This window comes from Pimephales promelas, chromosome 6, assembly GCF_988280905.1.
Source record: "Pimephales promelas chromosome 6, fPimPro1.hap1.1, whole genome shotgun sequence".
Classification (NCBI taxonomy): Eukaryota; Metazoa; Chordata; class Actinopteri; order Cypriniformes; family Leuciscidae; genus Pimephales; species Pimephales promelas.
The window spans coordinates 25,645,301-25,663,669 of NC_142774.1; the positions used below are offsets into that span (position 1 = coordinate 25,645,301).

General features: G+C 37.0%; 3 protein-coding genes across 5 annotated transcripts in view; all 3 read right to left on the minus strand.

Moving 5' to 3' along the window:
- Nucleotides 1-7: 7 nt before the first annotated feature.
- Nucleotides 8-3,777, minus strand: toporsa (topoisomerase I binding, arginine/serine-rich a). Of its 3 annotated transcripts, none has more exons than XM_039694264.2 (3): nt 3,561-3,777; nt 3,376-3,438; nt 8-2,757 (listed from the first exon to the last, which is right to left on the minus strand). In XM_039694264.2, exons 2-3 carry the CDS (start codon nt 3,385-3,387, stop codon nt 139-141), a joined length of 2,631 nt encoding a protein of 876 aa, XP_039550198.2. In that variant the 5' UTR covers nt 3,388-3,438; nt 3,561-3,777; the 3' UTR covers nt 8-138. The 3 variants fall into 3 exon arrangements, with proteins under 3 accessions (XP_039550198.2, XP_039550207.2, XP_039550200.2); XM_039694273.2 differs by having other exon boundaries at nt 3,577-3,768; XM_039694266.2 differs by having other exon boundaries at nt 3,565-3,768.
- Nucleotides 3,778-4,291: 514 nt separating this feature from the next.
- Nucleotides 4,292-7,232, minus strand: ndufb6 (NADH:ubiquinone oxidoreductase subunit B). Its single transcript, XM_039694257.2, has 4 exons — nt 6,952-7,232; nt 6,705-6,797; nt 4,700-4,744; nt 4,292-4,461 (listed from the first exon to the last, which is right to left on the minus strand). The coding sequence occupies exons 1-4, from the start codon at nt 7,129-7,131 to the stop codon at nt 4,390-4,392; spliced, it is 390 nt and encodes a 129-aa protein (XP_039550191.2). The 5' UTR covers nt 7,132-7,232; the 3' UTR covers nt 4,292-4,389.
- A 558-nt stretch (nt 7,233-7,790) lies between these two features.
- The window catches only part of mxd4 (MAX dimerization protein 4), a 31,430-nt gene continuing 20,851 nt past the window's right edge, over nt 7,791-18,369 (minus strand). The window contains exons 5-6 of the mRNA XM_039694239.2: nt 13,894-14,053; nt 7,791-10,880 (exon numbers count right to left, since the gene is read on the minus strand). Coding sequence (XP_039550173.1) covers nt 10,723-10,880; nt 13,894-14,053 — 318 coding nt within the window. The 3' untranslated portion in view covers nt 7,791-10,722. The remainder of the gene's footprint in view (nt 10,881-13,893; nt 14,054-18,369) is intronic.

Consider the following 18,369-nt stretch of genomic DNA (forward strand, 5'->3'; position numbering starts at 1 on the left):
TAAAATGTCTCAGTAAACAAAAATTTATTTTGCAACACTGAAAATACATGTGGGCATTACAAGAAGTAATCTTAATTCACCAACAAATTGAGTAGTATACAGTTAAATTGAACATACAAAATCATGAAGGCATTTGCGTTAATCAGTCATTGGTTGATTCCCTGCATCACCCACTGAACTATGATCAGTTCCAGCAGTTGACTGTTGCTCCATGTCTAGAAAACTGGACTTGAGTGGCTGAGTTTCAGTTTTTGTAGAACTGTTTGCTGTTGCAAAAGTGGAGCTAGCACCACAGATATTACTGGTTGAGGGTTCACTGGAGTCAGCATTGTCACTGTCACTATTAATTGTAATGAGAAGAGGGCTGTGCTTTCCCACCCTACTCTCACTATTATGTTTCTTGCTCTTCTTCTTGTGTTTCTTTTTCTTCTTCTTGTGATGTTTCCTACTGTGACCCTCAGATTTGTCATCTATGCTTGGACTCTTACTTTTCCTCTTGCACCTTTTGTGATGCTTCTTGTTTTTCTTTTTTGCACCATCTTCAGCAGAATCGGTGAAAAAATTACTAGGACTCTTCCTTGAAGGTTCCTCATAATGCTTTGTTTTGTACTTCCTTTTCTTGCCATATTCATCATGCAGTGATGTCTGATGTGAGGAGTTGGAGTTGATTCTAGAATTGCTCCTTGAGCGACTTCTTTCCTGACGGTTGGAGGAGTTGGTTCGAGAATTGCTCCTTGAGCGACTTCTTTCCAGACGGTTGGAGGAGTTGGTTCGAGAATTGCTCCTTGAGCGACTTCTTTCCAGACGGTTGGAGGAGTTGGTTCGAGAATTGCTCCTTGAGACACTTCTTTCCTGGCGGTTGGAGGAGTCGATTCTAGAACGGCTGTCATAATGACTTCTGTGCCGACGATTCGAAGAGTTGATTTGGGAATTGCTTCTTGAGTGTCTTCTTTTCTGACCGCTGGAGGAGCCGGACTTGATTCTGTCCTCACGATCCATGCTTCGCCTTCTGCTGTGTGATAGAGAATGAGGGCGATTGTATACCCTTCTATAGTAACTGGTGTAGGATGAGCATGTCTCTGTATAACAACTCCTGTCACTGCTTTGCTGACTATAATGGCTATATGAATGCCAATAACTAGAGGTGTGGCGACTTGTGTCCTTTCCTTGGTTCCGATAATGCTTGCTCTCTTTAGACACTGGGTGCTTCCTGGTACAAGAGGAAGAGTGTGCCCTGTTGCTGTGTGAGGATCCTTCACTAGATCCTGACAGCTCCCTTTCAAGATTCCTTTTATCATATTTATCTTCTTTTCTAAGATGTGTAGAGGTGTCATCAGGTGAGCGAGAGGACCTTGTTGGCCTCCTCGAGGGTCTCTGAGGTACAGTGGGTGACAAATCCGACTCTGAAGTAAAACGAATATGTTGGGGTGCCGGAAGGTTTTGTGGCTCTTCATTCTGCTCAGAATGTTCAGAGTCAGAAGAAAGCTGGACCAGTTCTGGTGTCCTTTCTGCCACTGGCTTAACATAGCTGATAATAACACAGTCTTCATCACTGCCAGAGGAGCCCTCTTCTTCCGCTGCAATAGTGGCAGTATTCCCTGGACGGTCCTGATGTGGCACTGCAGCAACAGACACTACTGCTTCCCCAACACTACTATCAGAGTCTGAGTCCCTCACATGGAAAGGTAATCCCTGAGATAACTCTGAAGAGTAGGATGGCCCTGGGGTCTCATCATCCCATGCTGTTTGGCTTAAAGTCACCCTTGGAGCTGCATAATCCTGGGCTCCTGACACTAAAGAATCACTTTCATCCTCAGAGATGTCAATCACAGATGTTTCTGAACTGCTACTCTGTCTGGAGGGCCGAGGAACGTCATAAACAGCACGCTGGTCATATGCCTCCATGTTGAACGGGGATTGTGCAAAGCTAAGAAACTCATGCAGGAAGTGCTCAGTGTGGGACAGCAAAAAGGGCCGAAGCTCATGTAAAACAGCCTGGTCGTCCAAGTTTTGTCGAGTGATCAGAGTCATGATGATGTGCTGCACTATATTGACAAGGGAACCATGGGTCCCGTACAGAACAGTCAGCTCTCGTCTCAACCAAGGTACAAGCCTGTGGAGACAAGCAGGATTTCTTTTAAAGAACTCTGCGGAGGTCTCCCTGGTACGACCACCATCCTGCACGCTTTGGACTCGCACACCTCTTCTGTACAAGGCTCGTCTAAACTTAATCACTTCTTGTTCATGAAGATTTTGTACAGATCTGCCCTCACTCTCTCTTCTTTGCCTAACTGCCAGCCTCCTTATCATGCTATGGAGATCTCTGCTGTGCCGCTGTGGAAGAGATCCTCTCAGGCCCTCAAATATGACACCATGGTCAGGTGGGGGAGACGTTCTCCTCGGTGCTGGTCGGCGCTCGCCTGTAAGTGTGGTGCGATACCTGAATCTTTGCCCTGCCATGTTGCCAAATGAGCCATTCTCAGTTGGTCGCAGGTCAAACCTCTTGTAGTTATCTTCAGATTTAATGGTGTGATAGATTGAATTAAATGGCTGCTTGCATAAGGGACATTCTGCTTTGTTCTTTGACCACTCATGAATGCAGCAGAAGCAAAACTTATGGAGGCACACATCGAGATATGATATGTTTTTAAAGTGATCCAGGCATATTGGGCACTTTGATTCCGGAGATGCTGCTTTTGATATTGTGTTTAACACAACACCTGATGGGTGCTCCTTCATTTGTGGTGATGCCATTACCTGATGGAAGAAACATTTGAATTATTAGGCTACTTGTACTGTTCTCAGCATTTGCTACATCTGACTAAATGTGCATGTTTAGATAGTTTAAATGACTATAATAATTATAAATGAAAAGGAAAATAATGAATTTGAAATTATTTAGATATTTTAAATACAAAGCCAAAAATGTCAAATTGATACTGTCCTGAAATTCTCTAAAAGAGAACCTTTTTAGGTAGTATATAATTTAAATAAATTCAATTATTTAAAAAAAAAAACAGCTTCACTGCTTAATATTAGAAAACTTTTGTACGTCAAATTATGAAATATTCTATGAGTAAATATGACTACATACCAATAAATAGCCTAATAATAATTAGTAGTTATGTGATTGTGTTAACTCACATTACATTACAATACATTTTTTTCTTCTCAGAAATATAAAACTACTTTTTTGATAACGTTACAGCAGAATATAAGAAATACCGAGCAGCATATAACGTTAACGTTAAACAAAACTATACACAACTACTAGCTTTAATGTTAAACGCAACAAATACATTTCTATAATAAATCTATGAACAACCGAATAATGTAAAACTAATATATCCCTTAAAATATATATATTTTACTTACTCTTCCTTGCATTTGTTTAAATCGGAGCACTTGGATCCTCTGGATTTCACCGTAAGCATCTCACTTAAGTATCCGAAACAAAAAAAGGAGCATTATGACTTGTACCGTTTGATAATTGTAGTAACCTTAATGCATTACAGAATCCACAAAACCATATAACCTGAAAATAATGTACGTTAACTTACATACTGCCTAACAAACCTGGGCCGGTTCAAAGATCACAACACGATATTCAAAAAGTCTGAAATACATGATATCTGACGGATTTTTGTTGCAACTCCTTTACAGTGAATATAAAAAGCGCTTAATAAGAACCCCAAATGACCCAACTTCTCAGTCGGTCTTGGTCTACATAAGCAATGTTGATAATGACGTATGAAAAGACCATCTCGGAAGTGAAATCCGTCTTTTAGAACTTCCTGTTTTTGACAACAAAATAAAAGCACATCAACCAAGCGTAAGAAAAACGTTCATGTTTTTAATTTCAAAATACTAAAATGCTCACAAAAACACTAAAGAATTGTTAACTAAATAACAACGACATTGTGTAGTATATTCTAATTAATAAAAATAACATTTTTCACTACTTAGGAAAATCTATTTCATTTGAGTTTCTCCTTAAAGAAAATATCATGTCTAACTTGAGTCCTTGTCTTGTTAAAGAATGTTGCTCTTGACTGTTCATTGTTTTCATCAAAATAGTATTTTCGCAAAATTTCGCAAAATTTCGCAAGTTTTATATATTTTTACAACAATTATATATTTTTAATTAATCAAATTAAATAACCTTAATTTTAATTATCAAAATCTTTATGTAATTTAATTTGCAATCAGTACCAGAATATTTATATTCAGGAGTAATCTACCCAAATGGGTGTGTTACTGTGACCTGAAAGCAAAGGAAAAGCACACAGAATTTGTACAATACATTTTATTGACATAGTATACACTCAAACATGTTAATTTTACAACCAGTGCAGACAGGATGTTTATACTGAATATAAACTGGCATCTTTAATGATGACCGTGACTCTCTGCTTCAGGAAGACTTGGGACCACTTCTCCTGTTTCCAAAATGGTGTCTCCCTGAAAAACATACATGCACAAAGAAAGATGTGTATGAGGACATTTAGAAACATTAATATGAATGATTATTTGAATGTTAATTTACAAAAAACCTTACTGATTACGTTACCATTTTGCTTTTTCTATGCTTTCAATTATAAATCGCTTTGGATAAAAGAGGCTGCATACTGCATAAATGTAAAAAGTCAATATAAAAGATCACTAGTGTGATAATACTGCTAGGACCAAATATACTTACAGGAAACAGTCTGGGTTTTAGCTCAACAATTCCATATGGCTTTTTCTGTGGAAACAAGAAATATCATTCCATTTGAGTTTTAAATTTTAAAATGATAATGAGCAACCAAAACACAAAGATATTAGTGTTATTTTATCTGTCATTTTATCTATGGTAATATTTCAGTCCCTCTGTTGTTGTATAGTTTTTGTTCACCAAAATAAAACTAAAATAAAACAAACTATTTTTTTTAATGGATAAAACCATTACACTGAATTTAAAGTAGTACTGCATTCATCACTTTTTAGGGGTACAACAATATAATGTAACAGGATATATATCACAATACAAAAATATGTGTCGTGGATGGCAACAATATTTATAGTTTGCCCAACAATAAAGTTTAGACAGATTTAATTTAGTATAAAATATGACAAAACCATATTGTCAGACTAATTTTCTGATACATCACTGATGAGGTAGGTTACAGTAAATACATCAGTTAATAGAATTCATTGATTTGATCCAAAACGTTAGCTAGCATTTTTTATTTTTAAGTGAATGTTCTATATACTTCTTTCAGTATGTTATGTTTTATACCAGATTGATTTGTTAAAGTATTAAGTTTAAGGATGGGCAATTATGTCCTGCAATTATGTCCTGCAGAGTTTAGCTCTATCCTTAATGAAACAGACACCTGCCTGCAATTTTTAAGTAACTGAAAACTTTGGTTAGAATTTTCAGGTGTGTTTGTTTAATGGATGTTAGCTAGCTTCCAGTTTGTTTTTTTGTATTCTATATTATCTGGCTGTGTAGAAGTAAGTAGAAGTAGTATAGCTTTTTAATACGTCTTTTTTTAATAAAAAAAGTATAGCTTTTTTTTTAATGTCAGCAACTTCATGGCAATAGAGTTGAATAAATGCAATCAAAACAAAACAGCATTTAAAATCATACATCAACCTGCATGATTTTCTTTCTTTTGCTCAACACAAAAAAAAGATATTTTGAAGAATAGGTTTGAGTTGATGGGACCCTATTGACTTCCATAGTATTTTTTTCCATACTGTGAAATAGATTTCAATGGGGGTACATCAACTGTTTGGTTTCTAAAATTCTTCAAAATATATTATTTTTCTGTTCAGCAAAAGAGAGAAATTCCTTCCGGTTTGGAACAACTTGAGGGTGAGTAATTAAATGATGACAGAATTTTCATATTTGTTTGAACTATTTTCATATTTGGTGAATTTTAATAGAAATTAATTGGGTACAGTCAGGTGTCAAATAAAATATAAACACGCATATATCAAATTAAATTAAATGTTGTTAGTAATTGTTTAAAATTGCCATGGCAAAATAGTTCAATTAAGGTTGGCCAATGTCACACCCAAACAGTTATCAGTTTTGATAGCTAGAAAAGGTCACCTAAACAATTTTAGCCAAGACCTTTAAGATAAAATAAAATGTTAATAATTAGTCATATATTGGGGGGCCTGCAATGATCAAACTCTGGAAACACCCTGCACATTTGAGCCCCCATGTTTATGATGAAAAAAAAAAACATATACAATACATTATTTAATAAAATACATAATTTAAGACTTTAAATAATTGAAGTCAGGGACAGAGTGACGAGCATGTGTACAAAACATAATTTTGTTATTTTCGTTATACTTTTAGTTAATAATAATTAGTTATCATATCATGTCTTAGAAGTAATAGTGTTAACAAATAAGACCTTATTGTAAAGTGTTAAAAAATAATAAATAAGAACAAGTAGGCCTACTACTAATCGATTTTGACGTGCGAGTGTCGAAGCAAAACGTGACACTGCTGTGATACTCATATTTTATATTTCTAGTTCTCATCGAATAATGTGCATCCTTACAAACACACACAAACAAACACACACACACACACACACAGTGTCACACACACACACACACACACACACTTAATTAAATGAATTATGTTTTAAAAAAAATATGTTCAAATTATGTTCAGTGTGACCTAATAAATATGCACTTACATCGACATGGTACTTAACATAGTAATGCACGACCCAGGCCGGGAGCAGAATCCGCGTGATGGCAAAAACACTTGCATTATAGGCTTTAAATGTCTGGTTCGTCCGCATAAAAAGAAGATAAGACAAAATTGCATGTTATAATAATATCCTGACGTTAAAATGCTCAGTTAAACTTCAACGCATGTAACTTATACGCAACATACATTTTCACTCTCTGGATAAATAGATCTATAAGGCATAAACTCACGTAAAGTCTCCAGAGTGTCTTGGGCTCCAGAAATCCACCCCAGAATCGTTCGATGCGGCCGGGTGTTTTGGGTGCAGTGACAGGCTCTCGAGGACTGAGTTCCTGATCTTTAAGCCATTGCCGCCGAAGCTTTGTTAACTGCTCAAAGCGGAGCTTTTCATCCGCTGTGGATCCAGTCATACTGATTTTTTATTACTTTACAAACAAAGTAGAATGTACAATGACATCTAAAGAGGACAAACCTCCCAGAGTGCAAAGCGAACTCAAGAACACTCGGCATAAACATCGGGCTTTTACACTGCGACACCTATTGATCTGGAGTCAAATAACCACTGTGACGATGATAAGCGAAATAAACCGATAACCACACGAGGTCGTCCGTTACCCAAAGAACCCAGTAGCAATCACGGTAGCAGCACCTCATTGGAGTACACGAGATCCAGGGGGCGGAGTGGGATCCAGATCTAAGGGGTGGAGATGGGTAGAATTAGGGGTAGGGGTAGTGATGAGGGGGCGGAAATGGGTAGGTTCAACATGTTGGTAGCCCAACACGGCTTGCTCTACTGATAGAACTACATTATCTGGGTGCAAAAAGCATCTTTGCTGACATAAAATAAAAGTCTTCTATTAAAATTTTTGAAATTTCTTACCAGTGCCCAATTTGTCTATAATTTTTCCCTATCTGCTGCCTTTCAGAAACTACACTGCAGAAGGATATATGTTGTTTTGTTAATACATTGTCCATGTGTTGAGAACATGAGGGCTAAAATGAATGATCACTCCAAACCTATATTTTCACAATGGCTGTTGCAAATTGCAAATAATGACTGTAGACCCACTATGTATAAAACATTTTAATTATTTATATTACAATACAAGAATACATAATACCTTTAGAGTGTGGGCTCAAACATAGCCAGCACCTGGAAAATGTGTACGTACTCAGACAGACACACACACACACACACACACACACACACACACAAAGAAAGAAAGAAAAAAACACCTTTACAATATTATACAACATCTGAATGCATATTACTTGTTTTCTAAAAGGTAATTTGTTCACAGGTCTCTAGCACAGAACCCTCCCTTCGCAGTCTTTCCGCAAGTTTTACTCATGCTAAAACGCAAGCGCTCCGCAAGATATGCTACTCATGCTGACCTGTCAACAAACTGGTTCATGAACACAAATAAAAGCAGAGAGAAAAATTGGGCAGCAAATATGGGTCACAAACCTACAGTCATATAAAGATATAAATCTGATATTACACCTGATGCCTCCCAAAATTGGGAGGTGTTAGAAAAATAAGTCTATATCTAATAGAATCTATATGGCAGGAATCTTTTTCATTGAAGTTCTTTCTTTCTTCTAGTGCTTTTATTTGTATAACAAAGGTAAAAGGAATAATATTTAGTTGTATTTTTTTTCTTGGTCATTCTAGTCTGTTCTTTAAATAGCCTTGACCCCCAGTCTTCTGTCCGCATGCCATCTAGCTTTCACTCAAAGCTCAAACATGTTCAGCAGAAAGCTTAATCTGCAAGGCCAAACAAATGCAAAGTATCATCACAACATGCCATCATTTTTTTTTTTTTTTTTTTGTGGAGTTATAGAACACTCATATGAGATCCTTGGACACCTGGCTCTTTTCACATAATTATATGTGTACCTCTCTGCTGACATAGGCCTACACTCTTTTCTTTTTTTCTTTTAGTGTTTTAAAGCTTTCAAAACCCCTGCAGCCACTGAATAGCCCTGTCTCTGTCACAAGTATTTCTTTCACCACACTGGAAGCTGAATTTAGCTTGATTTCACATATTTACCATGTGACGTGATTCGTAGGTAATGCCAATGAAAGCTACAATCTCTTCAAAATTTGAAAAAAAAAAAAAGAAATCTCATGCACAATTCTCTGAACTCTAGATCAAATCATGTTGATGGGAGGTTCTGTGCAAGAGTTTGCTTTTTCTTTTTTACAATTCACTTGATAAACATATTGGAACACATTGAAAAAGCATAGTTTTGCTACATGAGTCAGGCATATCCATGACATAAATGTAAACTCTTCAATGACAAAAAAAATAGCTTTACAAAAAGATGAAAAAATAAAAGAATAAAATAAAAACATAAAATAAAAAATAAAATAAAAAAACTCTCCTTTAGGTGTCTGCAGGGAATGGAGAGATAAAATAATAACAATAAAAAAACCTCAATAAGTTGGTCACAATATGCACCATAGTATTGAAACAGTGCTGCTTACCAAATACACCCAGTCTCCACCTCATTACCAACAAAATGATCACATTGCTATATCTTTGCTTTTATGGGCAAATGATCAAATACTACCATCACCTTAAGCACACTTTAACACTAAAACAGGAACTACCATTGGGAGAGGGTGGGGAGGACTCGAGCTGCCATTAATGATTGATTCCAATGCTCTTCTCCCAAGGTTTTCCACTTCATTGTTTGAAAAACAAAACACATATTAGGCATAAAGTACAATAAACGACAGCTATTATCAAACTTGAAAAAATAAAATGAAAAGAGCCTCAAGGGCAGAGTTGATTAGATAACGCTTTTCAACGGGGTGAGACGAGCTGCCAAAAGAGGAGATGACCAGTGTCGCTGATGTGGATGATGTTGCATGGCAGAATGGAAAGCACATTTTCCGGGAATTAAAAGATGGAGGTCAGAGGTGACTAACCAATATTTCTTGTCACCTTGTGCCAAAGGCCAAAGAAGAGTATTCTGAGGATGGAAGCTGCGGGTGGCTGGCAGAAAGTGATCTGAGGAGGGCTGGAGGGATGTGTCAAGGAGATGAGGGGAGGAAAAGGCATACGACCAGTCAAGGCACAACATGACGGTTGGAGATACAGAACAAATGCCAGAGATCTTACAAACATTATCCAGGCCTCATGTTCTGTCATTTATAAATATTCATATATGTATATATTTATATATATATATATATATTTTATTATTATTATTTTATTTGTCTTTTAATCAAGGACAATTACGAAAATAGAATACAAAATCTACAACAGAAAATATAAACTACACCTCAAATCACCAGTATGTTTTGGCTTCTTTTTTCAAAAGTAATTTCTTTCTTTCTTTTTTTTCTTTTTTTTTTTTTTGGTCTAATCTGCTTTAAAGACTGGGACTGTCTAAAGAGTTGGAATTCCTAGCACAAAGAACTTTCTTTTATATACCTATTATTGCACACTGCACTGCATATATACTGATGAAGAATAAAGGCTTAAAAAATATTGCAAGTTACAGAGAAAGACATGGGACTAAAAGCATCAATATAATTATATTCTGATGGTACCAACACCTCGACAAGTGTTTTCCCCATCTCTACACCTTCGCAAGTACAGTCATGCAGTTTTGACTAGTCAGTTTGATTGCTGCCCTGGAGTTTTACCCTTTTGCTCCCTTTCCATTAATCTATTAAGGAGTCTATACTGCCTTAGATGACAGAACTAGGCAGCAAGGCAGTTACTAAGTTTTGGAACAGAGCCAGTTTCACACCGCAGCAGAACAGACAAGTTAAAACTGCATTACCACACCACATGTTCTTACTAAAACCACATATTGCTTGTTTGTTTGTGTGTATTTGTGAGGTTGGGTCAGATATAAAGTGTTGCAAGGGTTGAGAGGGAAAAGAGTTTTCTGATGAGTGGAAGTCAGCCAGGTGTTTCCTGCCAGCTGGGAGTGGCTAATGGGTATGTTGGCGGTGACACACTGTAGCGGTCTGACACGGCCTAGCAGATGTGAGCCTGTAATCTGTGGGAATGTGAATGGTGGCCTCCATCGCTGGAGCTGCTCTGCAGGCTGTAGTGGTCCTCACCATCGCTAACACTGTCCACACTATCATTCTCACCTGGCGTGAACTCCATTCCCTCTATGTCAATATCCACATCTGTGAAAACATAGAAATAAAATCTCATCAAAAGTGATTTATACACATAAATCAAAGATCCCAAGAGTAAAGGAATATTCTTTGTTATATAAAACCTAATGTCTTTGGATGGCAAATATACAATTTTGAAGCTTGCCACAGACAATAACGTTAACTTGTGTAAAAGGGTTATGGTTATACTTGTGAAGTGTGAACTCCGGCGCAAAATGAACCTTTGGTCTAATAACACATTGGTACACAGTCGACAGTTCTCTGAGATTTGTTTTCATGATAATCGAATGTAAAGGGTTTTATCTCTAAAAACGGATTAGATTATAACACTAGTATATGGGGACATATAATAAGTAGAAAGAACTCGCTAGTTAATACCACTAACAAGGCTCAAAATAGCCCCACACTAACACAGTAACATTACACTTTAAAGTGTAAAGAGTTGAAATTACTATCTGTGGTAATCAACAGCATTTACAAGCACGCAAACTACAGCTGAATGCAGTCCAATGTCTGCTCATTTGCTTAACTGTTAAAGGTAGTGTAGGTCAGATTTTTTTTTTTTTCAAAACTTCTTTAAACTTTCTGTATACAGTATATCAATGCATAATTAAATTCTAAGTACTCTGAAAAAGAAAGTATAAAAATCGAGTGTCTGCAGACCTCTCACGACTGTTTTAAAGACAGCTCATTATTTCCATTCACTTCACCCCCTCCCTTCTGGGCTCCTTCCAAAGCCACGCCCCCAAAACACATGAACGCGCGACTCCGACAGCTGAGCTGAAGACGCATTATTTACCTGAGACGAGAGGAAGGAGTGCATGTAGTGACATCATGTCAGAAACACATGTAAATAAAAAAAATCTAACTATCATTATGAAGATAAACAAATAAGTTGTATTTTATTACTCACTATCAAGCTAGCATATTGATATTGGTAAAGTTTACAATATATATTTATTGATTCGCTAAAAAAAGCTAAAAACAGGTTGCATGATACACGTTTTTCCATTGCCATGATTTACTCTGATATGAAGATGAATTTCGTGTAAGATTCATAACATATATATGGTGTTCTGCATGTAAGAGTTTGCTTGATGAAAGCATTGTTGATTCTGATGAGGACTACACTCCCGAGACAAATAAGTTACCCAAAGACAGTATAAGAAAGCAAGTACCGCATCGTCAGCTCGAGGACAGATCCGTGGTCGAGGGCGAAGCAGAGGAGGTCGTGCAAGAGGCCGTGCTATTAGGGTCCGAGGAAGTAGAGGCCGAGAACGGGGTAGTCGAAGTGCAGGGCAAGGAGCACTTTTTAGACAAGAGGACCTGCGTCGAGTTTTGCATCTTCAAGCTCAAACAAGGGCATGCGAACAGGTACGATCTGGATACACGCAAGTGGGCAGGTCCTGTGTGGCAAAAGGGTGGTTGCCATGGTTGCGAGAGAGTGACAGTCGCCTAAGCCAATCCTTTCTTTCGTCCCGGTTCGAAATAATGAGCAGTGTTTAGTGCAGATTAAACGGTCTAGAGTCACTCGATTTTATACTCCTTTTTTCAGAGTACTTAGATTCTAATTATGCATTGATATATATATAGAAAGTTTAAACAAATTTGGAAAAAAGTTTTTATAAAATTCTGACCTACACTACCTTTAAAGGCAGGGTAGGCAGGTTTTTTTCTACTTTTCCCCAAATTAGTTTTAACTGTTATTTTATACCAATACATAATTAAAAAGTAAGTACTCGAAAATGAGAGTATAAAAATCAAGTGTCTGTAGTCCTCTCAGGGATGCAATAAATACAGCTACTTATTCCATTTGGAATGACTGAAATGATTAGCTGGGCTACTGTCACTCTCCCTCACTACCATGGCTACCAACCCTGCCGCTACAGGAGCTGCCCACATGCCTGCACCCGTTTGACTCGAGAAGGGGAAGAGGCACGTACTGGCCGGAAGCTAGGAAGAATCACAATTATGGCAGAAAAAATGCTGTCAAAATTCCCAGTACCAGCATATAGAGTCTGCGAAGGCAAACAAGGCAAAAAAAAAAAGGACCTGTCCTTGAGCCGACAATGCGGTACTTGTCTCCGGAGTGTAGTCCTCATCAGAGCCAACAGTACTTTAATCGTGGAAGCTCTTACATGCAAAACACTGTATATGTTATGAATCTTGCACGAAATTCGCCTTCATGACAGTGTAACTGATGGTAACGGGAAAACGTGAATAAAGCAACCTGTTTTTAGCTTTGCCCTATGTTACTAGCTTGTGACCGAATCAAACTCAATATATTTTAAACTTTACCATTATCGATATGCTAGCTTGATAGCGAGTACTAACAGTCATGTTAGTTGATTATATTCATAATGATAAAGTTAGGTATTTTATTACATGTCATTCTGACATGATGTCACTACATGCACTGCGCTCGTCTCCGCTCGGTGCCAGTGAACGCGTCCTTCAGCTGAACGGTCGGCATCATGTGTTTTGGGGGCGTGGCTTTGGATGGAGCCAAGAAGGGAGGGGGTGGGAGTGAATGGAATAAGTAGCTATGTTTATTGCAGCCCTGAGAGGATTACAGACACTCGATTTTTATACTCTCCTATTCAGAGTACTTACATTTTAATTATGTATTGGTATATAAAAACAGTTTAAACAAATTTAGGAGAAAGGTTATAAATACATATATATAGAACTGTGAGAACATTAAAACATTCAAAGGCATTCTGAAATTTGTTAACTTATCAATTAAACTTTGCACTTAAATTGTAATGCTAATAGTACAATTTTTACTGAAAATTTAAACATAAAGTCTCAGACATCTGGACCTCACTGTAGAGATCGATATAGGTCACATGATCAGGAATCAACTATGGTCATATAGCCTGTATAGTCCATAGGATATACACAATATGTGTAGCATATGTAACAGCATGTGTAATTGCTGTAAGTGTATAACTTAATTTTGTTTTTTAAGGTTTTATTGGATGTATTTCAGCATACATGTGATATTTCAGTTGTGCTGTACCTTGCTCAGAGTCAGTGGAGATGGTGGAGCCCATGCTGTCAGTGCGAATGCGCTCTAAGCCCTGTACAGAGAGCTGCTCCAGACGCCGTTTGAGGTAGCGATGTTCTCTTTGCAGTTGCTCCTTCATGTTTAGAGCCTTCCTGTCCTGTTCCTCCAGCTTCTGCAGAGCATATGTTTCCACTGATCAAACCACAGAGCACAGAAACACCACACTGCATGACATGCATCTACCAGTTGGTAGGCTACCTTGAGCATGCACAGTGCAAGAAATCCACAATTTGTGAGAGCTAAAAATGGAAACAATCACATGAACAGATTGGTGCATGACTATGGTGCATGACAGGAAACCAAACAGGGTGAGCTGAAATACTGTGTAACAAACAGGAAAGAAACAAAAGGGCCAACAGAGACATGGTACCGGGTTGCCTTAGTCTAGTCTCTGTTTCAAAGTGACAGTTTGATGAACACATTCCATTCAACTGATGCTTAATGCCCTTTTTCATTGGGCAAATTTAAATGAATTAGTGACATACAAGAGTGTCCATAATAAATAAAAGATCAAATTCTAGTTTGTCGAAAATTTTCAAGAAATTTTCAATTGAATGACTCAACAGATATAGTCATGTGGTTTAACAATCAAGCAATAAGTAATAACGACTTTAGTACACATAGAAAACATTTGCTTGTACACAACCTAATAATTATTTCAAAAAGGTTATTCATTCACAAATATAATTTTTGATACATCAAATATAAAGTATTCTTACATCAGTCTTAGCCTTGTGTTTCCTTGTCATTTTTTATTGTCAACCTATTCTGTTTTTTGTTTGGTCAAGCTTTAGTTGACTAAAAGTCTGGGAATTTTAGTCTAGTTTTAGTCATTGAAAACGTGTCATATTCTAGTCATGGTTAAAAGATAATTACAATTATTTTGCTCATCATGATTTCAAGCACACATCAAGACAATGTCAACTCACATGCATGGTTTATTTTACTCAATTACTTTCCTGCTTTAAAAATGTGTTCCTATAAATGAACACACTATCTACATTATGAAAACTGAAAAAAAGCTAAAACAAATCATTTCAATTCAAAATATGTCAAAATTTTTCTATAAAAACAATTTGTACTGCCACACTGATAGGGATGCACGATATTGGATTTTTGCCGATATCCGACATGTCGATTTTTTTAACCAATTTTTAGCGATAACCAATACGAATAAAAATATTTATATTTTTACTTTGTTTAGACATAACACCTCTCTCCTGTGTAGGAATTATAAATAAATTATTTTAAAATTTTAGTTAGGCTATGTTCACAAAGCAAGCTTAGTGCTTAATTCTGATTACTTGCTCAAATCCGATTCTTTTGGCTTTGTTTGGCTGTTCACGTTATTTTAAAAGTGGCCAATATTAGATTCGAGTCTTAAAGGGTTAGTTCACCCAAAAATGAAAATTAAGTCATTAATTACTCACCCCCATGCTGTACCAACCCCGTAAGACCTTCGTTCATCTTCGGAACACAAATGAAGATATTTTTGATTAAATTTGAGAGGTGGATCACTGCTACATAGGCTGCCTAAGGAATGAAACTTGACGGCCCAGAAATTCAATGAAGAAAATGTTTAAATATTCCATGTGACAACAGTGGCTCAACTATAAGTTTATCAAGCAACGAGAAAACTTTTTGTGCGAAAAAACAAACGACTTTATTTGACTATTCCTTTTCTTCCTTGTAGGCCTGAAACAAGACTTCAAGAGATTTCCACGACGCATGTGCGAGAATTGGCTTTATGCATGGCTGCACTACTTCCTAAACTTAAGCCAGCTCCTTGTTTCCTGTCTGCCATTATTGGCCAAACTTGATTAATTCAGGTGTGTCTGATTATTGTTGCCATGACTACTGAGGTCAGGCACACCTGAATTAATCAATATGGCCAATAATGGCAGACAGGAAACAAGGAGCTGGCTGAAGTTCAGGAAGTAGTGCAGCTGGGCATAAAGCCCTCTAAAATCTCCTTCAACTACTTCAGTTCAGCTCTCGCGCATGCGTCGTGGAAATCTATGGAAGTCTCGTTTCAGGCCTACAAGGAAGAAAAGGAATAGTCAAATAAAGTTGTTATTTTTGTTTGTTTTTTTGTTTTAAAGTATTCTCGTTGCTTGATAAACTTATAGTTGAGCCACTGTTGTCACATCGAATATTTAAACATTTTCTTCATTGAATTTCTGGGCCGTCAAGTTTTATTCCCTTAGGCAGCCTATATGTGATACAGTGATACAGCTCTCAAATTAAATGAAAAACTTCTTAATTTATGTTCCGAAGACGAATGAAGGTTTTGGGGTGAGTAATTAATGACTTAATTTTAATTTTTGGGTGAACTAACCCTTTAACATCTCACGATCCTAAACTGACACATATGCACAAAAGAACAACAACAGAGATGAAACGCAGCACAGAATTATACAGAAGAAAACAGAGGTACAGTGATGTGCTGCGGAAGCCAGCGAATCTATGCACAGTCGATAAAGAGGACACAGACGAGAGTGAGATTTTTTCTCATACAATTTTTCCTAAAGATTTGCTTGTATAGAGCTGTCACCATAATCCATGAGTATAACAGCTCACCATCCCTCCACTGACTAACTTCACCACAGTATACCACATTCACGGAGTGACCAAAGAATTAACGGTATGTAAAATATTTGGACTGACTCCCATCAGCGCTGACTCTAAAGTGACTTCAAAGTTGCATGAATTCCGATATGGCTGTTTAAACTGAGGTCGGAATCCAAAACATCAGACCTGTGTCTGATTTAGAATCATAGGCTATATGGAATTGGCCCAAATCAGAATCAAAAAGACCAAAAGATCAGAAAAAACATCATATTTCAGCTACTGACTAATGAACAAAAAAAAAAAATCAGATTTGGGCCACTTTTGCCTGCAGTCTAAAAATAGCCATAGTATTAAAAAAAATATATATTTTTTTTTTATTCAGGTTTTAGAGTTCTGAGGTCTCCTTAACAAAAGGTTACTTGATAGTGCTAAATAAACATTAGTAAACTTATTTTTTTATAATAATAGTACACTGAAAGCTTTGGAAATAACAAAATAATAAAACAAATCTTTTTCAGACATACAGTTGTAACCTAAATATTTCATTTGTGGATTTAACAATTGTAGATGGTCTACAGCAATGGAGTCATCAACACATGAGGCGCGGGTGGCGTGACTTCAGTTGAAGGATGCCGCCTTTAGCCTCAGATAAAAATTCTACAATGCTTTTAGAGTTCCTTGGATTCAAGTTATTTTCATCATCTGTTTGAAAAAAATATATTACAGATTAATGAATTTACAAGTGTCATTTTTTTGTCATGTAGGCTATAGTTACTGACCATTAAATCAAATCGGACTCGTGATTGTATGACATCAATTACTTCTTGTTTTATTGAGAAACAGAAGAGACTTAATCTTGTTTGTGCATTTTACGTTTAATTTTATAAAGCCTAAAAAGTAGATCTACAGCTCCCCCCTAAATAAATCAAACTTCCTACAGGGCGGGCACTAGGACCCGAGGGAGGCTGCTGCTGCTGCAGATTGGGTGGAATTTCCATCAAGGTAAAAAAAAACAGGCATGAAAAATATCTATTCAAGAGAAATGTTCTGATTGGGGGATTTGGCAACTGCTACTTGGGTGGAGTGATTAGTGCAACACTCCAAACAAACTCTCTGCTCCTCACCACGGGGCTTCTCAGGTGCTGCGAGCAAATCACTTTGCCCAAGTAGCAGTGCTTCACCAATAGTTCCCAGTATATAGACGGTTAAAAGATGCCTGTGTCTCATATGACCTTTTTATTTGTACATAGTGAGACTATATAAATCACAAGATATAAATAGGAAAATTTTGGCGTTATATTGTCACTTATTGGGAACAGTATGCTAGTTGGAGCCATTTACTTCCAGTCTTTGTGCTAAGCTAGGCTAGTGGTGGGTGCGTCAGACAGAGTTAACAGCACAGAGAAAAAGATATGTACGGACTTATCTCACTCTGGGGGACACAGTGAATAAGCTAAAGTCCTAAAAAGTGCACCTTTAAATAACAAAACACAAAAGACTTTGAATTTAAAGGACAACTCCGGCGCAAAATGAACCTTTGGTCTAATTACACATTGCTACCTAGTCAACCGTTATCTGAGATTTGTTTTCATGATTGCCGAATGTAAATAGTTTTATCTCTAAAAACAGTTTAGCCTATAACGCTAGTATAATGCTAGTATATAGGGCATAGAGTAATGACAAATAAAAATCGCTTGTTATTACCACTAACAAGGCTCAAAATAGCCCCACACCAACACGACAGCATAACAAGGGTCCCTACATTCAAACCGAAGCATTGAGAACTTTGTCAGTGTCCATACAGTTTAATAAGAAGATATTTTATAGACACAGTCAACTTCGCGAATACAGGAAGAA